Source organism: Euleptes europaea, chromosome 13 (genome assembly GCF_029931775.1).
Source record: "Euleptes europaea isolate rEulEur1 chromosome 13, rEulEur1.hap1, whole genome shotgun sequence".
Lineage (NCBI taxonomy): Eukaryota > Metazoa > Chordata > Lepidosauria > Squamata > Sphaerodactylidae > Euleptes > Euleptes europaea.
Window position 1 is genome coordinate 39,207,997 of NC_079324.1, and position 15,451 is coordinate 39,223,447.

General features: G+C 49.1%; 1 protein-coding gene across 1 annotated transcript in view; it reads left to right on the top strand.

The window, feature by feature from the left end:
* CLCN5 (chloride voltage-gated channel 5) overlaps nt 1–14,553 on the top strand; it is a 50,158-nt gene extending 35,605 nt beyond the window's left edge. Inside the window, exons 3-13 of the mRNA XM_056859410.1 lie at nt 1,799–1,950; nt 2,469–2,568; nt 2,798–2,988; nt 3,209–3,331; nt 4,085–4,291; nt 6,652–6,732; nt 7,220–7,762; nt 8,916–9,102; nt 11,567–11,965; nt 13,168–13,384; nt 14,445–14,553. Of these exons, the coding sequence (XP_056715388.1) occupies nt 1,799–1,950; nt 2,469–2,568; nt 2,798–2,988; nt 3,209–3,331; nt 4,085–4,291; nt 6,652–6,732; nt 7,220–7,762; nt 8,916–9,102; nt 11,567–11,965; nt 13,168–13,384; nt 14,445–14,535 (2,291 nt within the window). The 3' untranslated portion in view covers nt 14,536–14,553. The remainder of the gene's footprint in view (nt 1–1,798; nt 1,951–2,468; nt 2,569–2,797; nt 2,989–3,208; nt 3,332–4,084; nt 4,292–6,651; nt 6,733–7,219; nt 7,763–8,915; nt 9,103–11,566; nt 11,966–13,167; nt 13,385–14,444) is intronic.
* The last annotated feature ends 898 nt before the right edge of the window (nt 14,554–15,451 follow it).

The window sequence follows — 15,451 nt, forward strand, 5'->3', positions numbered from 1 at the left end:
TTGTGCCGTTGAAAGGAAGAGAAAGTGGCTGCCTGCTCCAAGGGAGCATCAGTCTTACCCCAGTCCCTTTCAGGGGTTAGCTGCCAAGACTGTGTGGCCCCGGGAAGACCTTGTCTCTGGGACCAGAAGACAAGTGGGGAGGGGCAGCTTTCTCTGCACTGCTGACCAGTTGCTGTGAACTGGCGCTTTGTCTTCGGAGGCAGCCCGCCTCTGCCAGCCTCTGAGTTGCTCAAGGGCAGGGGAGGCTGTTTGCCAGGTCCCCCCGGGGCGGCACCCTCCTTCGTTCCAGCACGAGGATTAGAGAGATGCCCTTTAAGCTGTATTTGCAATGTTGCAGAAGCTGCGTGGCTGGAAGGGCTCCAAGCTATAAAAGATTGCAAAAGGAAGAAAGGCAGGCCTGGCTAGGGCAGGAATGCGAGGCAAGAGGGGCTAATTTCAGGAGGTCAAGAGAGATAAAGAGGGAGTTTCTCTCACTCGTGTGCTGTCTTGGGGGGAGGGGAATAGCTCCCAAGTGCCACTTGGAGAACTGACTCGGTCACCATCAACAGAGAGCCCCGTGGCTCTGCTGACCTGGCTCAGAGAAGCAGGAGAAGTCACTCAGAGCCCAGCAGCCATTTTATTCTTCAGCCTACCTCTTGCTTTAAAGGGGAAGCCGCTTAAAGATTAACTTGGCCCAGTCACCTGCTTGGGGAAACGACTTTGCCCTCTTGGGACGCTGCGTCCCCTTCTGTGGGTTTATAACGAGTTTTTCTGGGCTGCCTGTTGTGGGTGTTCTCGGCAGCAGCGTTTTCAACCCCAATGGAAAAGGGTCCGTCTGGCTCTCCCTGGCTCGATGGTCTCCAGGAGTCTGCAGATGGAACTTTCCATCCAGGTCTGTGGGGGGTGGGGGAGGGGAGGGGAAGGCTCCCCACTGTGTCGCTTGCCTTGGCTGAAGTGGCAGTGCATCACGCCAAGGTGGAGAGTGAGGGGTGGGGTGGATTTCCAACAGCCAGCTGGCACTCGCTCCACCATTGTGCAGAGGCATGGATTAGATGCCCATCTGTTCCCAGTGGCACACGTGCCCTGTCGTCTGCACCAGGGCAGGATCAGGAGCCTGGCATGGACTGAGCCTGCCCGACTGATATAAGGACCTCTGCTGGGTAATCTACCTGCCTCTTCAGGGTCCACTTTGACTCTTTCTGGAATGTTCCCTCCCTCCCCTTAAGTTTACTCTACCTTCCAGGCCCCTGACCCAACATTAGCTGTCTGTTTGGCAGAAGAGCATGCAGTATTAAGGTGCAAAAGGTCAAGCCCTCCACCAGTCCCAGCAGCAGCCAACTATTTATAGCAGAGATGCTCCAGGGGCTTAGGGAGGCCCAGAAGTCACTAGATTTCACAGGTGAAGACCACTACTAGGAAGGAGCGATCCCCATATGCCACACCATTAGCTCCTCCCCCACCCCTTAGTCTCTCATGGAGGAAAGGGCTATTAGTAGTTGTTGGTGTGATAGCCTGCTTCTGCATATGGGGTTCCATTTTAAGCTATCTTTGATTACATTTACATTACATTAAAACTTTATTACGGTCCACGACCAGCACAAAAGCAGGTACAATATCTTTGATTACTAGGGACAGTCACTGCTGCTGTTGGGCTTCTCAGGGCACCTGGCTGTCTGCAGGTAGAGTGCTGGAAATTCTTTGTTCTGACCCTTCCAGGCAAGCCTGACAGTCCACCACTTTCCATCCTTCCCTCCAGGCCTTTAGCAAGCCCTAGTATCATCAATCAAGAGCGCTTTTTGTTCTTTTGTCTCCTCTGCAGGATTCTCCTCATATAATGGAGGCACGATGAACGGCGCAAGCAAGATGATGGATTTCCTGGAAGAGCCGCTGCCTGGCGTGGGGACCTACGAAGACTTCAACACAATAGACTGGGTGCGGGAAAAGTCTCGGGACCGTGACAGGCACAGAGAGGTCAGTCGGGGCTTCGCAGGGAGGCTGGAGCTGCTTCTTGTTCCATCTCTGAGCATTTCCTTTCTCCAGGCATCAGGATGGGTGTGTTTGCGGGGAAGTGTTCTGAGAATTCCCACTTGGCAGCAAAACTGGAAACGGCACAGGAGATCTGTCCTCAGGGTGTCTCCTTCCTCCTTCTCCTTTTTTAAAAAAAGCTTCAGAGCAGCTGCATGGGGCTCTTGATTTGGCCGGGAAAGTGGTGCAGGGAGACAGTGTGTCTAAATCTTCCTTGCACATGCAGCTGTAATATTAGCTGGGGGTGGGGTTGGTTTGCTGCATCTGACATTTTATCGGCTCCTTGCACAAATGGTGGGGTGCGGGGAGGTGGGGTGGGAAAAGCCATGGATGTTAAGTGGTCTTCTCTTGCCAGCAGCCTGCTAAATGTGTAGCCTCTCTCTCTCTCTCTCTCTCTCTCTCTCTCTCTCTCTCTCTCTCTCTCTCTCTCTCTCTCTCTCTCTCTCTCAAATCTCCTTTCTCAGATCACCAATAAAAGCAAAGAGTCCACCTGGGCCCTGATCCACAGCATCAGTGATGCTTTCTCAGGATGGCTGTTGATGCTGAAAATCGGCCTGTTGGCAGGTGAGATGGCAAAACCTAGTGGACTATGCCTGTTCTTCCATTTTCACCAGTTCACGCTGTGACTCCCAGGCCTTTGAAATTCCTCCGAGTGCAAAGGAATCCCCATAAGTCCCCACATCTCCCTATTGGTGGAAGTAGAAGCCAGAGAGAGCCCATTTGGTCCCTGTTTGGCTTTCTTGGTTGTCTGCCGTCCTCTGCTCTGTGCTAAACTACTGATTTTCAAACACAGGGGCGATAGCAGGTTTGATCGACATCTCTGCCCACTGGATGACAGACCTGAAAGAGGGTGTGTGCCTGCAGGGCTTCTGGTACAACCACGAGCACTGCTGCTGGACTTCTCAGGAAACCACCTTTCAGGACAGGGACAAATGTCCGGAATGGAAGACGTGGGCACAGCTTCTGACCAGCGACCAAGCAGGGGTTTGTAATGGGAACTGGAGCATCCTGGGTAGGGGCACTGGTGGCATACATCTGAATGTATATCTATGCATTAGTCTTGTTGCTCCCAAAATACATGTGTCCTGCTTGACCAAACCGAGGCAGAAGCCCTGGGGGGCAATGCCAGTGCGCCTCTGCTAAGCATCTTCTTCCTCACATGGCAGAAGCTTGACAGGGATCCTTCTGTGTTTCTGCCTTTCAGGAGGCCTTTGCTTATGTCCTCAACTACTTCATGTACGTCCTCTGGGCACTGCTGTTCTCCCTGCTTGCCGTGTTGCTGGTCAGAGGCTTTGCTCCCTATGCTTGTGGCTCAGGGATCCCAGAGGTAAGTTTGGCTTGTAGGTTTCTTTCTTGGGCTGCATTTGATGAACAAGCGGAGAACAGGGATAGGTCTTCCCGGAGGGCTCGTTCGAGAGGGTGGACCTTCCTTCCGTGCCGTTTGCAGGCATGTCCTCCTCCTCCCCACATGTGCCCAGTTTCATCTCTTGAATCTAGCACAGAAAGTAGATATTCTGCATGAGGAACCCTAGGAAAGATGGCAAGAGCAAACCAGTTCAGAGAAGAGGGGTGTGGACTTCTCTCAAAAGCGGGTCTTTTTCTCTCGTTGCCTCCTGGTTTTTAATTCCTTTCTCAGTGAGTTCAGTAGGAGTGCAACTGCTGGAAAATGGTGTGGATTGCTTGGAAGGCTGTGCGTTGACCTCAACTTGGCCATCTTAAAAATGGGCACGCAAAACTAATGCACATCGTGAGGCAGTGTAGTGCAGTGGTTAGAGTGTCAGACTAGGATCTGGGAGACCCAGATTTGATCCCCTGCTCTGCCATGGAGGCTTGCTGGGTGACCTTGGGCCGGTCACACACTCTGAGCCTAACCTACCTCACAGGGTTGTTGTGAGGATAAAATGGAGGAGAGGAGAACAATGAAAGCCATTTTGGGTCTGCACTAGGGTATAAATGAAGTAAATAAATATAAAGCTGGCTTCTTCCCCTACATATTGAGTGGGTTTCCAGCTATATGAGTCCGCTTTGTTTAGACCACTGCTGTGTTTGTGCTGCAGCCTGTTTGTGTTTTGCCTTCCAGATTAAAACTATCTTGAGCGGCTTCATCATTCGGGGCTACCTGGGCAAGTGGACGCTGCTCATCAAGACAGTGACCCTGGTGCTGGCCGTTTCCTCAGGCCTGAGCCTGGGGAAGGAAGGCCCCCTGGTGCACGTGGCCTGCTGCTGCGGGAACATCCTTTGTCATCTCTTCACCAAGTATAGGAAGAATGAGGCCAAGCGCCGAGAGGTAAGTCAAGGGCTGCTGCAAGTGTTCTCTCGTCGTGAAGGTAGCACGGGCCGGCTGGGCAGCAAAGAGTTTCTCGGAAGGGATGCAACAAGATGGCTTCCTGAATGGTTTTTTTATTTACGTTTATCTGTAGTCCACATTTCTCACTGGGACTCAAGGCGGATTACCCGGAGTGAGTCAATACTTTCAACGAATGGGGCATTCTATAAACAATGCAACAGGGTTAAGGTCGAAGAACCAACCAGAAGTTTAAAAAAGAGAACTGAAGCAAAGCATAATTATAAACATACACATAATCATAAACATACACCAGCATGGCGTAGTGGTTAAGAGCGGTGGTTTGGAGCAGTGGAGTCTGATCTGGAGAACCGGGTTTGATTCCCCACTCCTCCACATGAGTGGCGGAGGCTAATCTGGTGAACTGGATTTGTTTCCCTGCTCCTACACACGGAGCCAGCTGGGTGACCTTGGGCTAGTCACACTCTCTCAGTCCCACCTACCTCACAGGTTGTCTGTTGTGGGGAGGGGAAGGGAAGGTGATTGTAAGCCAGTTTGAGTCTCCCTTAAGTGGTAGAGAAAGTCAGCATATAAAAACCAATTCTTCTTAAATGATACAAAATTCCATCATAGGATCCTAGTTGCAGCAAGCCATACACGCTAGCATGGTCCACAGTCCCTAATAATTTTTCTCAGTAATTTTTTGAATCACGTAGTGCAGCGCAACTCTATTGCCTGTGCAGAAAAAAACCTCTTGAATTATTCAGGTTTGCATAGTTTGCAGAAAGCCATGAGATCGGGAGCCGACCTGATCTCCTCGGGCAGGCTTGTCCACAAGGTGGGGGCCACAACAGAGAAAGGCACGTGGACAGGCAGTTGTTGATTTTGCCAATTTGCAAGTTGGCACCTGCAGAAGACCCTGCTCCAGTGAGCGGAGCTTGTCATGGCGGAGCATAGGAGGAGAGCTGGTTTCCCAGATGTGACTGTCCGCGGCCATAAAGGGCTTTACACGTGATAGCTAATACCTTACATTGAGCTGAATAACTGATGGGCAGCCAGTGGATTGGAGGATGGGAGTAATAACAGTGCTCCATCTACCTCCCGATAATAGCTGTTGTGACGTTCTGCACCATCTGGAGTTTCTGAATTGATTTTGAGGGGGGACTAATGTACAGAGCATTACAGTAGTCTAACCTCCATGTTACTTTGGCATGGATCCAGATGGCCAGCTCAGCTGTATCACAGTAAGAGGCCATCTTTCAGGCTAGGCTGAGTTGGAAGAAAGCCTTTTTTTGTAACTTGCTTCTCCGGTAATAAAGCCGGGTCCAGAATAACCCCAAGGCTCTTAAATGCATCAGTAAGGGTCGGCTTAACTCCATCAGAAGTGGGGAGCACAGTGTCCTTCAAGAGCTCCACTTTCCCAGCCAGCATTATCTCTGTCTGTTCAGGGTTTAGTTTCAATGTGTTCACTCTTAGCCAATTTAACTCAGCAGTCAGGACCTCTACCTTATCACCAGGGGATTTAGACAAGGATATATAGAGCTGGGTATCATCCGCATAATGATGAGATCCAACCCCAAAGCTACAAATGATTTGTCCTAAGGGCTTTACATAGAGATGGAAAAGTGTGGGAGATAGGATTGCGTCCCGTGGAACTCCACAAGGTCCGTACTGATGACAACTGGTCTCCCACAGCAGCCCTTTGAGTCCAATCTGCAAGGAATGACTTGAACCAGTTTAGTGCGCATCCCCTGATTACTTCTGCCTCCAGGTTCCTCAACAAGACGGCATTATCTACTGTATCAAAGTAAACTGTAAATCCAATAACAGCAGCAGAGAGAGGCTTGGCCTTTGTCTACACTCAGGAAAAGGTGATCAACTAAAGCTAGCAGCATTGTCTCTGTCCCATAGCCCGTCCTGAAACCAGACTGAAAAGGGTCTAGAGTAGATTAGTTATCCAAGAAGACCTGGAGTTGGTCCACTACTGCTCTCTCAATCACTTTGCTGAGAAAGGGCAGGTTAGAGACCATTTTTCTGTAGGGACAGGTTGTTGTTTTTAAGTAGCAGATGGATAACTGCCTCCTTAATTTCCAAAGGAAGGGTTTGTAGCTCTGGAGCAAGCTGAGCTACCCTACTGGGACTGATGCACTTGGCCTCTCTCCCCTGAAGTCTGTACTTCTAACATACTCTATGAGAGTGATGCAGCTGTAATACCCAAAGGCTGCAAAGTTAACTGCCTTAAGGCTAGAAAGTTATTTTTTCAGAGAGAAGTTTGTGTGTGAGTGTATGCATGTTAGTACTCACCATCTATTAGTACCTTGGATCAGCTTCAGCATTAGCTATATCGTGGATCTCTCTCCTAGGTCTTATCAGCTGCTGCAGCTGCTGGTGTATCTGTTGCATTCGGTGCCCCCATTGGTGGTGTGCTCTTCAGTCTAGAAGAGGTTAGTACGAATTTGAGGTTTGCTTTTGACCACCTCCTTCAGTGCATGACAAGCTCACTCGGTTGGCTCACAGGGAAGGCGCAGCCTGCTTACCCCTGGGGCTCCCATGCCCACGTGAAAGCCCTGTTGCTTCCGCTGGATTGGTGCTTTGCATTCTGATGTCAGAGTTTGGAGCAGCCCTACTTGCTGGCTGTGTGGCGCTTTCACGGAAATGGCCGCAATCCCTCGGAAGTCCCGTGCAGGTGGTCCTGAGGGTTGGAGCTGGTTGCTGGCTGTGCGCATCCTGCAGTTTGTATTGCGTGAATTTGTAACGTCAACTTCCTGAGAGCATTGACCACCCCAGATTTCTAGCCATTATGGCTGTGAAGATAGAAACTCATGGCTACAAAGCTGACTGTATGGGAGGCAAAGTAATATTAAACCAAGTAATTGAAGCCATGTCTCCGGCGTGAGGCCACCAGGACTGAATCTTCCCTCTCTGTCCCAGGTCAGCTACTATTTCCCTCTCAAGACGCTGTGGCGGTCCTTCTTTGCTGCCCTGGTGGCAGCCTTCACCTTGCGCTCCATCAACCCCTTTGGGAACAGCCGCCTCGTCCTGTTCTACGTGGAGTTCCACACTCCATGGCATCTGCTAGAGCTGGTGCCCTTCATCCTCTTGGGGATCTTCGGTGGCCTCTGGGGGGCCTTCTTCATCCGCAGCAACATAGCCTGGTGTCGGAGGCGCAAAACCACCAAGCTGGGCAAGTACCCTGTGACGGAGGTGATTGTGGTGACTGCCATCACAGCCATCCTGGCCTTCCCCAACGAGTACACCCGGATGAGCACCAGCGAGCTGATCTCTGAGCTCTTCAATGACTGTGGCCTTCTGGACTCCTCCCAACTCTGTGACTACATCAATGATGCCAACAGCACCAAGGGGGACGATCTACCCGATAGAGCTGCCGGGCCAGGAGTCTACAAGGCCATGTGGCTGCTGGCCTTGGCTCTCATCTTCAAGGCCGTCATCACTATATTCACTTTCGGCATGAAGGTAAGAAGGAAATGCAGTCAAGGGTTTATATCTAACAACACCTTAGGAGCCCCGTGGTGCAGAGTGGTAAGCTGCAGAACTGCAGTCCAAGCTCTGCTCACGACCTGAGTTCGATCCCAACGGAAGTCGGTTTCAGGTAGCCCGCTCAAGGTTGACTCAGCCTTCCATCCTTCCCAGGTCGGTAAAATGAGGACCCAACTTGCTCAGGGTAAAGGGAAGATGACTGGAGAAGGCACTGGCAAACCACCCTGTAAACAAAGTCTGCCTAGGAAACGTCAGGATGTGACATCACCCCATGGGTCAGGAATGACCCGGTGCTTGCACAGGGGACTACCTTTACCTTTTTAATAACACCTTGACTGGGGAAGGCAATGGCAAACCGCCCCGTAAACAAAGTTTGCCTAGGAAACGTCGGGATGTGACATTACCCCATGGGTCAGGAATGACCCGGTGCTTGCACAGGGGACTGCCTTCACCTAATAACACCTTTCTGGAGTGCTTGCCTAAACCACGCACTATATGTGCAGTATAGTTTAAAAAATGCAAGGCCTGACTCAGGCTTGCAGTCTAAATAAGAGAGATACCTAAAGGGGAGAAGGGTGGGAGAAATGGCAAGCGCGAAAGATCGGCTTGAAGGGCTGTGGTTTTATCTGGGTGCGTGTTAAATATACCGACAGAAGGAGCCAAGTGTTCCATTGACAAGAAACAGCAAGAGGAGAGATGCTGCAGTCAGGGAGTGGAGAGTGTAAAATCGGGCTGGCAGGGCACATAGAGGTGGCAGAGGCACAAAGCGGGTGGAGGAGAGAATGGAAGCAGGAACAGGGCAGGACACAGGAACAGAGCCAGGGTGAGCCAAGGCGTTCCTTTTTTGGCTATAAGAAGCCGTAGCGAGAGCACACGTGAACGCATTGTGAAGTGCTGTGGCTATCTGCATGCAGTTTCTTCATCCTCTTCCATGGGGCCCCAAACCTTCGAGCAGGGATGCCTGAGCGTTTTTTGCTGTCTGTAGTGCTCCTTATGGAGCTTTCTGCAGTGGCTTTGAGGTCTCTGGGGAAAGAGCTGCCCAGTACTCTTTACTGGTCCAGCTGTCGAACAGATCCGAAGTTTGCTTCCCGTTGCCCAGTTGCCCCAAGCGGGTCTGTTTCTGTTGCAGGTGCCTTCAGGTCTCTTCATCCCTAGCATGGCTGTTGGGGCCATCGTGGGCCGGCTGCTGGGAGTGGGGATGGAGCAGCTGGCGTACTATCACCACGACTGGGGCATCTTCCATGGCTGGTGCAGCCCGGGGGCTGACTGCATCACTCCTGGCCTTTATGCAATGGTGGGAGCTGCCGCCTGCCTAGGTGAGTGTCGGGCAAGCTCGCTGCATGGGCACGAAGGCCAAGGCTGGGCAGGCTGGTGCTTTGGTGGCCCTCCGAATCTGAGCTGAAACTCTCTCTAGTTCTGCAGCTGGAGGAAACCCAGATGACCTGTCTTCCATTTTCAGGGCAGAGCTCCAAGGAAGAAGTTTCTAGTCATTGTTTCTAATCATTGTCTCCCCTTGTCATAAGTTTTGTTTCTTATTCCATGCTACTGCATTAAGGCACCAGGTAAAAAAATTTAGCCTGAAGGGGAGAAGACCGAGAGGTGATATGATAACCATCTTCAAGTACTTGAAGGGTTTTCATATAGAGGATGGTGCCGAGTTGTTTTCTGTTGCCCCATAAGGTCGGACCAGAACCAGCGGGTTGAAATTAAATTAAAAGCGTTTCCGTCTAGACATTAGGAAGAATTTTCTAGTATTTAGAGCTGTTCCTCAGTGGAACAAGCTTCCTCGGGAGGTGATAAGCATTCCTTCCCTGGAGGTTTTTAAGCAGAGGCTAGATGGCCATCTGTTAGCAATGCTGATTCTATGACCTTAGGCAGTTCATGAGAGGGAGGGCATCTTGGCCATCTTCTGGGCATGGAGTAGGGGGTTACTGGGGGTGTGTTGGGGAGGTAGTTGTGAATTTCTTGCATTGTGCAGAGGATTGGACTAGATGACCCTGGTGGTCCCTTCCAACTCTATGAGTCTATGAAAGATGTAAAGGTGTTATTTCAGCCAAACTCTGTGTGATGCTGGGAGTTCAGCGACTGAAACTCCCAAGTATTTTTCTTCCCAAATAGCAGTCATTTGGGACAATGTGTGGAGCATGGCTATTGGGGGGTGGAGGTGATTTTAACTTCTTTCTTCCATTCCATTTTCCGACCTGAATCAGCTCCGGTGATACTCTGATCCTTTGGGATAAATTTAACAGGTGTTCTGTGTGTTTGCTGTAGTGGGGCAAACAGCGGCTTCCTAGCGGTGCAGAGATGAAGGGTTAAATTGCCTCTGCTCCATGGTCCCATTCTGAGTTCAGCACCTGAGCAAATCAGTGTGAAGTTTGGCCCTTTATCTCTGGTAATTTACATACTGTTAGGGGAGGGGATACAGTACTCACTGATATATATTTTTAAATTGAAGCCTGAATTTCCCTGTTGAAATAGCATAATCATTCTATACGGTTTCATAAGTATGTCAGGGCAATTAAGAATATCACATGTTTTGAACATTAAGGAATAGCTGTAAAACTGCAAGCTTGTTTACTTGACTTAAACTCACCTCTGTTAACTGGAGCACAAATCAGTGTAGAACACCAATTTTGATTTACCACTATAAGGTTACCTTCTCTTTTGAAGCAGCGGCTATTTTAAAAGGGCTTTTGAAGAAGTTGCTATAAGTAACACATCATCGTCACCCTAAGAATAGCTCTTTGTCCCCAAGAAGGAAATCAAAGTTGGGGGAGCGGTCACCATTTCTAAGCTGTAGCGCTCCAGCACTCTTGTGCGTCCTGGGATCGGCTTCAAATCCGGTCCGCTTGTAAGTACTGTTTCACGCATAAGCCACAATTTGCGTACGGAATTCACTGCCACAATCCATTTATCTAAAACTTTTTTTCAAAAAATAAAATGCTACACGCTCACCTGAAAAGCTTGCAAGGCAGCTTATAAAAATGAAAACCAAACCGGCAAAATAAAACAACTATAAACGACAGCACAAAGTCGCTTTCTGAGAGCCATAGTCATGAGACCAAAGTTCAGAGGTGTTTAAAATAAAAAAAGCTGATTTAAAAGAACCAAACTATGAACATCAGACAAATGTCTGTGAAAGTAGAATGTTTTTACCTGGTGATGGCCATTAGCTGTAATAGCTTTAAGGAAAGCTAAAGAGAGCAAGTCTGCAGTGGTTATTAGCTATGATAGGTTTAAGCCTCCATGATCCAAGGCAGTATACTTTTGAGTGTCAGGTGCTGGAGACATACCATGTGGACAGGCAGTTGCTTTCCTGGCCAGATTGTAGACTTCCCAGAAACTTCTGGTTGGCCACTGTTGGGGAATGGGATGTTGGTCTAGATAGCCACTTGGTCTATTCCAGCAAGGCTCTTCATCTTAAGTGAAGGGTGTTCTGTCAGCTTGATTTCTTTTGTCTGGTTATATATACATGGAGCTTTTTGAGTTAATAATGGTTCATTATGGTTATTGGACTGGAGGCAGCCTCCACTCTTCTGTGGGCTGCATCTAGTCTTTAGGAGTAACTGGCCAATTTATTTTTTTTCCAAGCTCCTGAATTTCTGCTTAGTTTAAATCAAAGCTAACATTACTGAGGATTGACTGTACTGTTGCTTTTCCCACCTTGTCCTAGCAAGCTCTGCATGATGCACATAGTTTATACCACACGTAAAAGGGGAGAATCTGTATGACAGAGGTCTGGAAGTGTTCATCTTGCTCACAGATGCTTTTGCATTGCAGGAGGAGTGACGCGCATGACTGTGTCCCTTGTGGTTATAATGTTCGAACTCACCGGGGGGCTGGAGTACATTGTGCCTTTGATGGCTGCTGCCATGACCAGCAAGTGGGTGGCTGATGCCATCGGCCGGGAGGGCATTTATGATGCCCACATCCGCCTCAACGGGTACCCTTTCTTGGAGGCCAAAGAGGAGTTCTCTCACAAGACTCTAGCAATGGACGTTATGAGGCCGCGGCACAGTGACCCCGCCCTGACAGTCCTCACGCAAGATAGCATGACCGTCGAAGATGTGGAGGCCATTGTCAATGAGACCACCTACAGTGGCTACCCTGTGGTGGTGTCGAGAGAGTCCCAGCGGCTGGTGGGGTTTGTCCTCCGGCGAGATCTCATCATCTCCATTGGTGAGTGAGCAGAGAGATACTCATAAAGGTTATTGTACACTGGGAGGGGAGGCACAGTGTTTGTTCTCATCTCTGTTGGATCAGACCAAGGCCCATCAAGTCCAGCAGTCTGTTCACACAGTGAACACATGAAGCTGCCTTCTACGGAATCAGACCCTTGGTCCATCAAAGTCAGTATTGTCTACTCAGACCAGCAGCGGCTCTCCAGGGTCTCAGGCAGAGATCTTTCTCATCACCTACTTGCCTAGTCCCTTTACCTGGAGATGCCGGGGATTGAACCTGGGACCTTCTGCATGCCAAGCAGATGCTCTACCACTGAGCCACAACCTCTCCCCCCAATTGTGGGCTGCTGGGGTCAAGAAGGTTTCTTCCCCCACGTAAGACCTTGGTGAGGATTTCCTTTCTCTCCTTTCCGAAGCTGTACCTTAGAGTAATCTTGCACCTTACCCAATGTCATTTTGGGATGCTTTCACCACAGGTGGTAGAATACCATCTGTGATAACTGCAGACTTTAGGCCTGCACCTCGCAAGAAGGTAGTTTGATCAGGTGCCCGAGACCACAGGGTTTGCGGAGGCCTCCCAGTTCCATGTGCTGATGCCTTGTCTTGCCCTGTTTGGTTGGATCTAGACTGAAGGGGGACTAGGAGAATGGTGTGGTCAGGGCTAAAAATGTAAATTAAAAGGAAGAATTTCTTCACACAACACATACTTAAATTGTGGAACTCCCTGCCCCAAGATGTGGTGATGGCTGCCAACTTGGAAGGCTTTAAGAGGGATGTGGACATGTTCGTGGAGGAGAGGCCTATCCATGGCTGCTAGTCAAAATGGATATTAGTCATGATGCATACCTATTCTCTCCAGGACCAGAGAAGCATGCCTATTATATTAGGTGCTGTGGAACACAGGCAGGATAATGCTGCTGCAGTCGTCTTCTTTGTGGGCTTCCTAGAGGCATCTGGCCACTGTGTGAACAGACTGCTAGACTTGATGGACCTTGGTCTGATCCAGCATGGCCTTTCTTATGTTCTAATGTTATGTTAAATGTCTGTGTGAAAGTGGCCCAAATTCTGCAGCGAGAGAAACCCACCCACCCCAAACCTCTGGGTACTCCAGTGGCAGTTGCCAAGGGTAAAGAGAAGGGTGGTGTGTGTGGTCAGCTTGTTCAGTTCGGTTCCCAACAGCTCTCCTTTTTCCTCCCCCAGAAAACGCCCGGAAGAAGCAAGATGGAATTGTGAGCAGCTCTGTTATTTATTTCACTGACCACTCCCCGCCGCTGCCTCCCAGCTCCCCGTCCACACTCAAACTCCGGAGCATCCTTGACCTCAGTCCTTTCACTGTGACAGACCAAACACCCATGGAAATTGTGGTGGACATTTTCCGCAAACTTGGTCTACGTCAGTGCCTGGTCACGCACAACGGGTGAGGATAATACTGGGTGGGAGGTGAAGAGGGGCAGGTTGATTGGCTACCTCAAGCTCTGTCTGAGCGTTTGGGTGCTTCTTGACAAATTGCATCAATGTGATCTTTTTGGTACTACAGCCACGAGCAATTGGCACGTGAAAAAACAAGCTGAAATGATCCCTCTAAAAGAAAGGTTATCCATCTTTGGGGGCCCTATTAAAACGGGGTGCAATGGAATCACTAGGAGTTTATGGTCGGTGTGACCCAGTTAGTTGCATTATTTGTGCTGCTTGCATTTCGGGTGAGGGCGTTTCTGGCCATCCCCGGAACACAGTGCCTTCCCGGTTCTGCTGTATTGGATGGGGAGGAGCTTTCGAAGTCTCTTCCCATGTCAAAAGTGGATCAAGAAAAGGAGAGACGACAAGAGATAAGTGGCAGTAATCACAAATATATTGTATATACAAATCACACATATAAAAAAGGCTGGAAAATAAAGTTACTATAAACAAAGTTTAGCAAGTCTGTTTTGGTTTTTAAAAGATGCCGCTTTTTTAACCGGCTGAAAACCAATCTGCAACACCTTGCGACTGAAGTAGTGGATGCAATCAGTTCTTGCTTTTCGAAAGCCCGGGCAGCAGTAAATCAGTGCTTTTGTGGCACGGGTTTTCTTGTATACAACAAAATTCAAAGACTTCCAAAGCTTTTTAACAGAAGTGACCACCCCCCCAAACACACAGAGAAGTTCCTCGGAAACTGCAGTACGGGGGCGGGAAGGAATCTTCTTCAAGCATTTGCGAAGAACTTTTCTTCTCATACTTCACTGGGAGAAGGCAGCCAGCAAACCAGCTTGAAATGGGCTTGGGTTTTTAATAGCGTGACCGTGTGGTTAGTTAGCTTGGCTCATCATGTAGGTTCTAAACAGAGAGAAAACACAAGTTCTGCGAAACAGGATGCTAATTGAATTCTGAAAGTCGGGGCTCTTTGCCACCAAGGCGGGGCTTCTGTCTGATAACAATGGGTGGGTAGATCCCTGCACTAGATCCCTGCGCTAACTACTTATGTTGATGGCCTCTTTCAGGAAACTCCTGGGAATCATTACGAAAAAGGATGTATTAAAGCATATCGCACAAATGGCAAACCAGGACCCGGACTCCATATTGTTCAATTGAGCCCAAGTGTGGAGGAGGGTTGCAGCGCCCCTCCCTAAAGGAACTTTCTAGATGGACTCCCACATTTTTTTGCTTCTCTTTTTTATTGAGAATCCAGAGCTGTCTTCAGTTTTCCCCATATGGAGCGAACAATAATAATGTTTTATTTTTTTTCTACAAGATAACCAATTGCACTATATATAATCTGTGGAAATTAATCTTCTTTTTAGAAGAAAAGACTTTATTATATAACCCTTTGAAGTTGCGTTGGGGAAACAAAACCCCTGAAGGAGTAAAAGAAACAATATAACAGAATAAAATTGTTGCTTTATTTTTTAATTCAGATCTCTCTGCTCTGGTAAGTTTTGGGGAAGGGGAGCTTTCCTAATGTTCTGCAGAAGTCAGAATGAAGGTTGCACTATGAAAAGAAACACTCCGCCTCTCCATAATGGGATTTGCTACTTGGAAACATTTGCTGGGGGAGAGAAATCAGCAACTCTGCAGAGTCCTACTCTTTCCTTCCACCCCATAAACAAAATCTGCCTAGGAAACGTTGGGATGTGATTTCACCCCATGGGTCAGGGATGACCCGATGTTTGCACAGGGGACCTTTACCTTTAACCCTTGCTGTTATGACTCTCCCTGCTCTCCTCATCATCCATGGAGCCTCGCTGAAAGATCAGGGTGGTTTGACAGTGGCTGCCTGGCCTGCAGCTTCCTGCCTGTTCTAGCTCTGACCATCTTCCCCTTTGCCTGGGTCATAGCTTGGTGCTGTCTTGAAACAAAACAGCTGAGATGGAGCCCGGCTTCCGCACTTTGTTGAGATTATAACTTCCTCCTGTTGCCCAAATGTCTGGGTAGGAGGCAAAGGCTCCAGCTCATTGCCAAAGACGGTTAAATAGGGTAAGTCCATGTTATATCACACCAACAGTCCTCT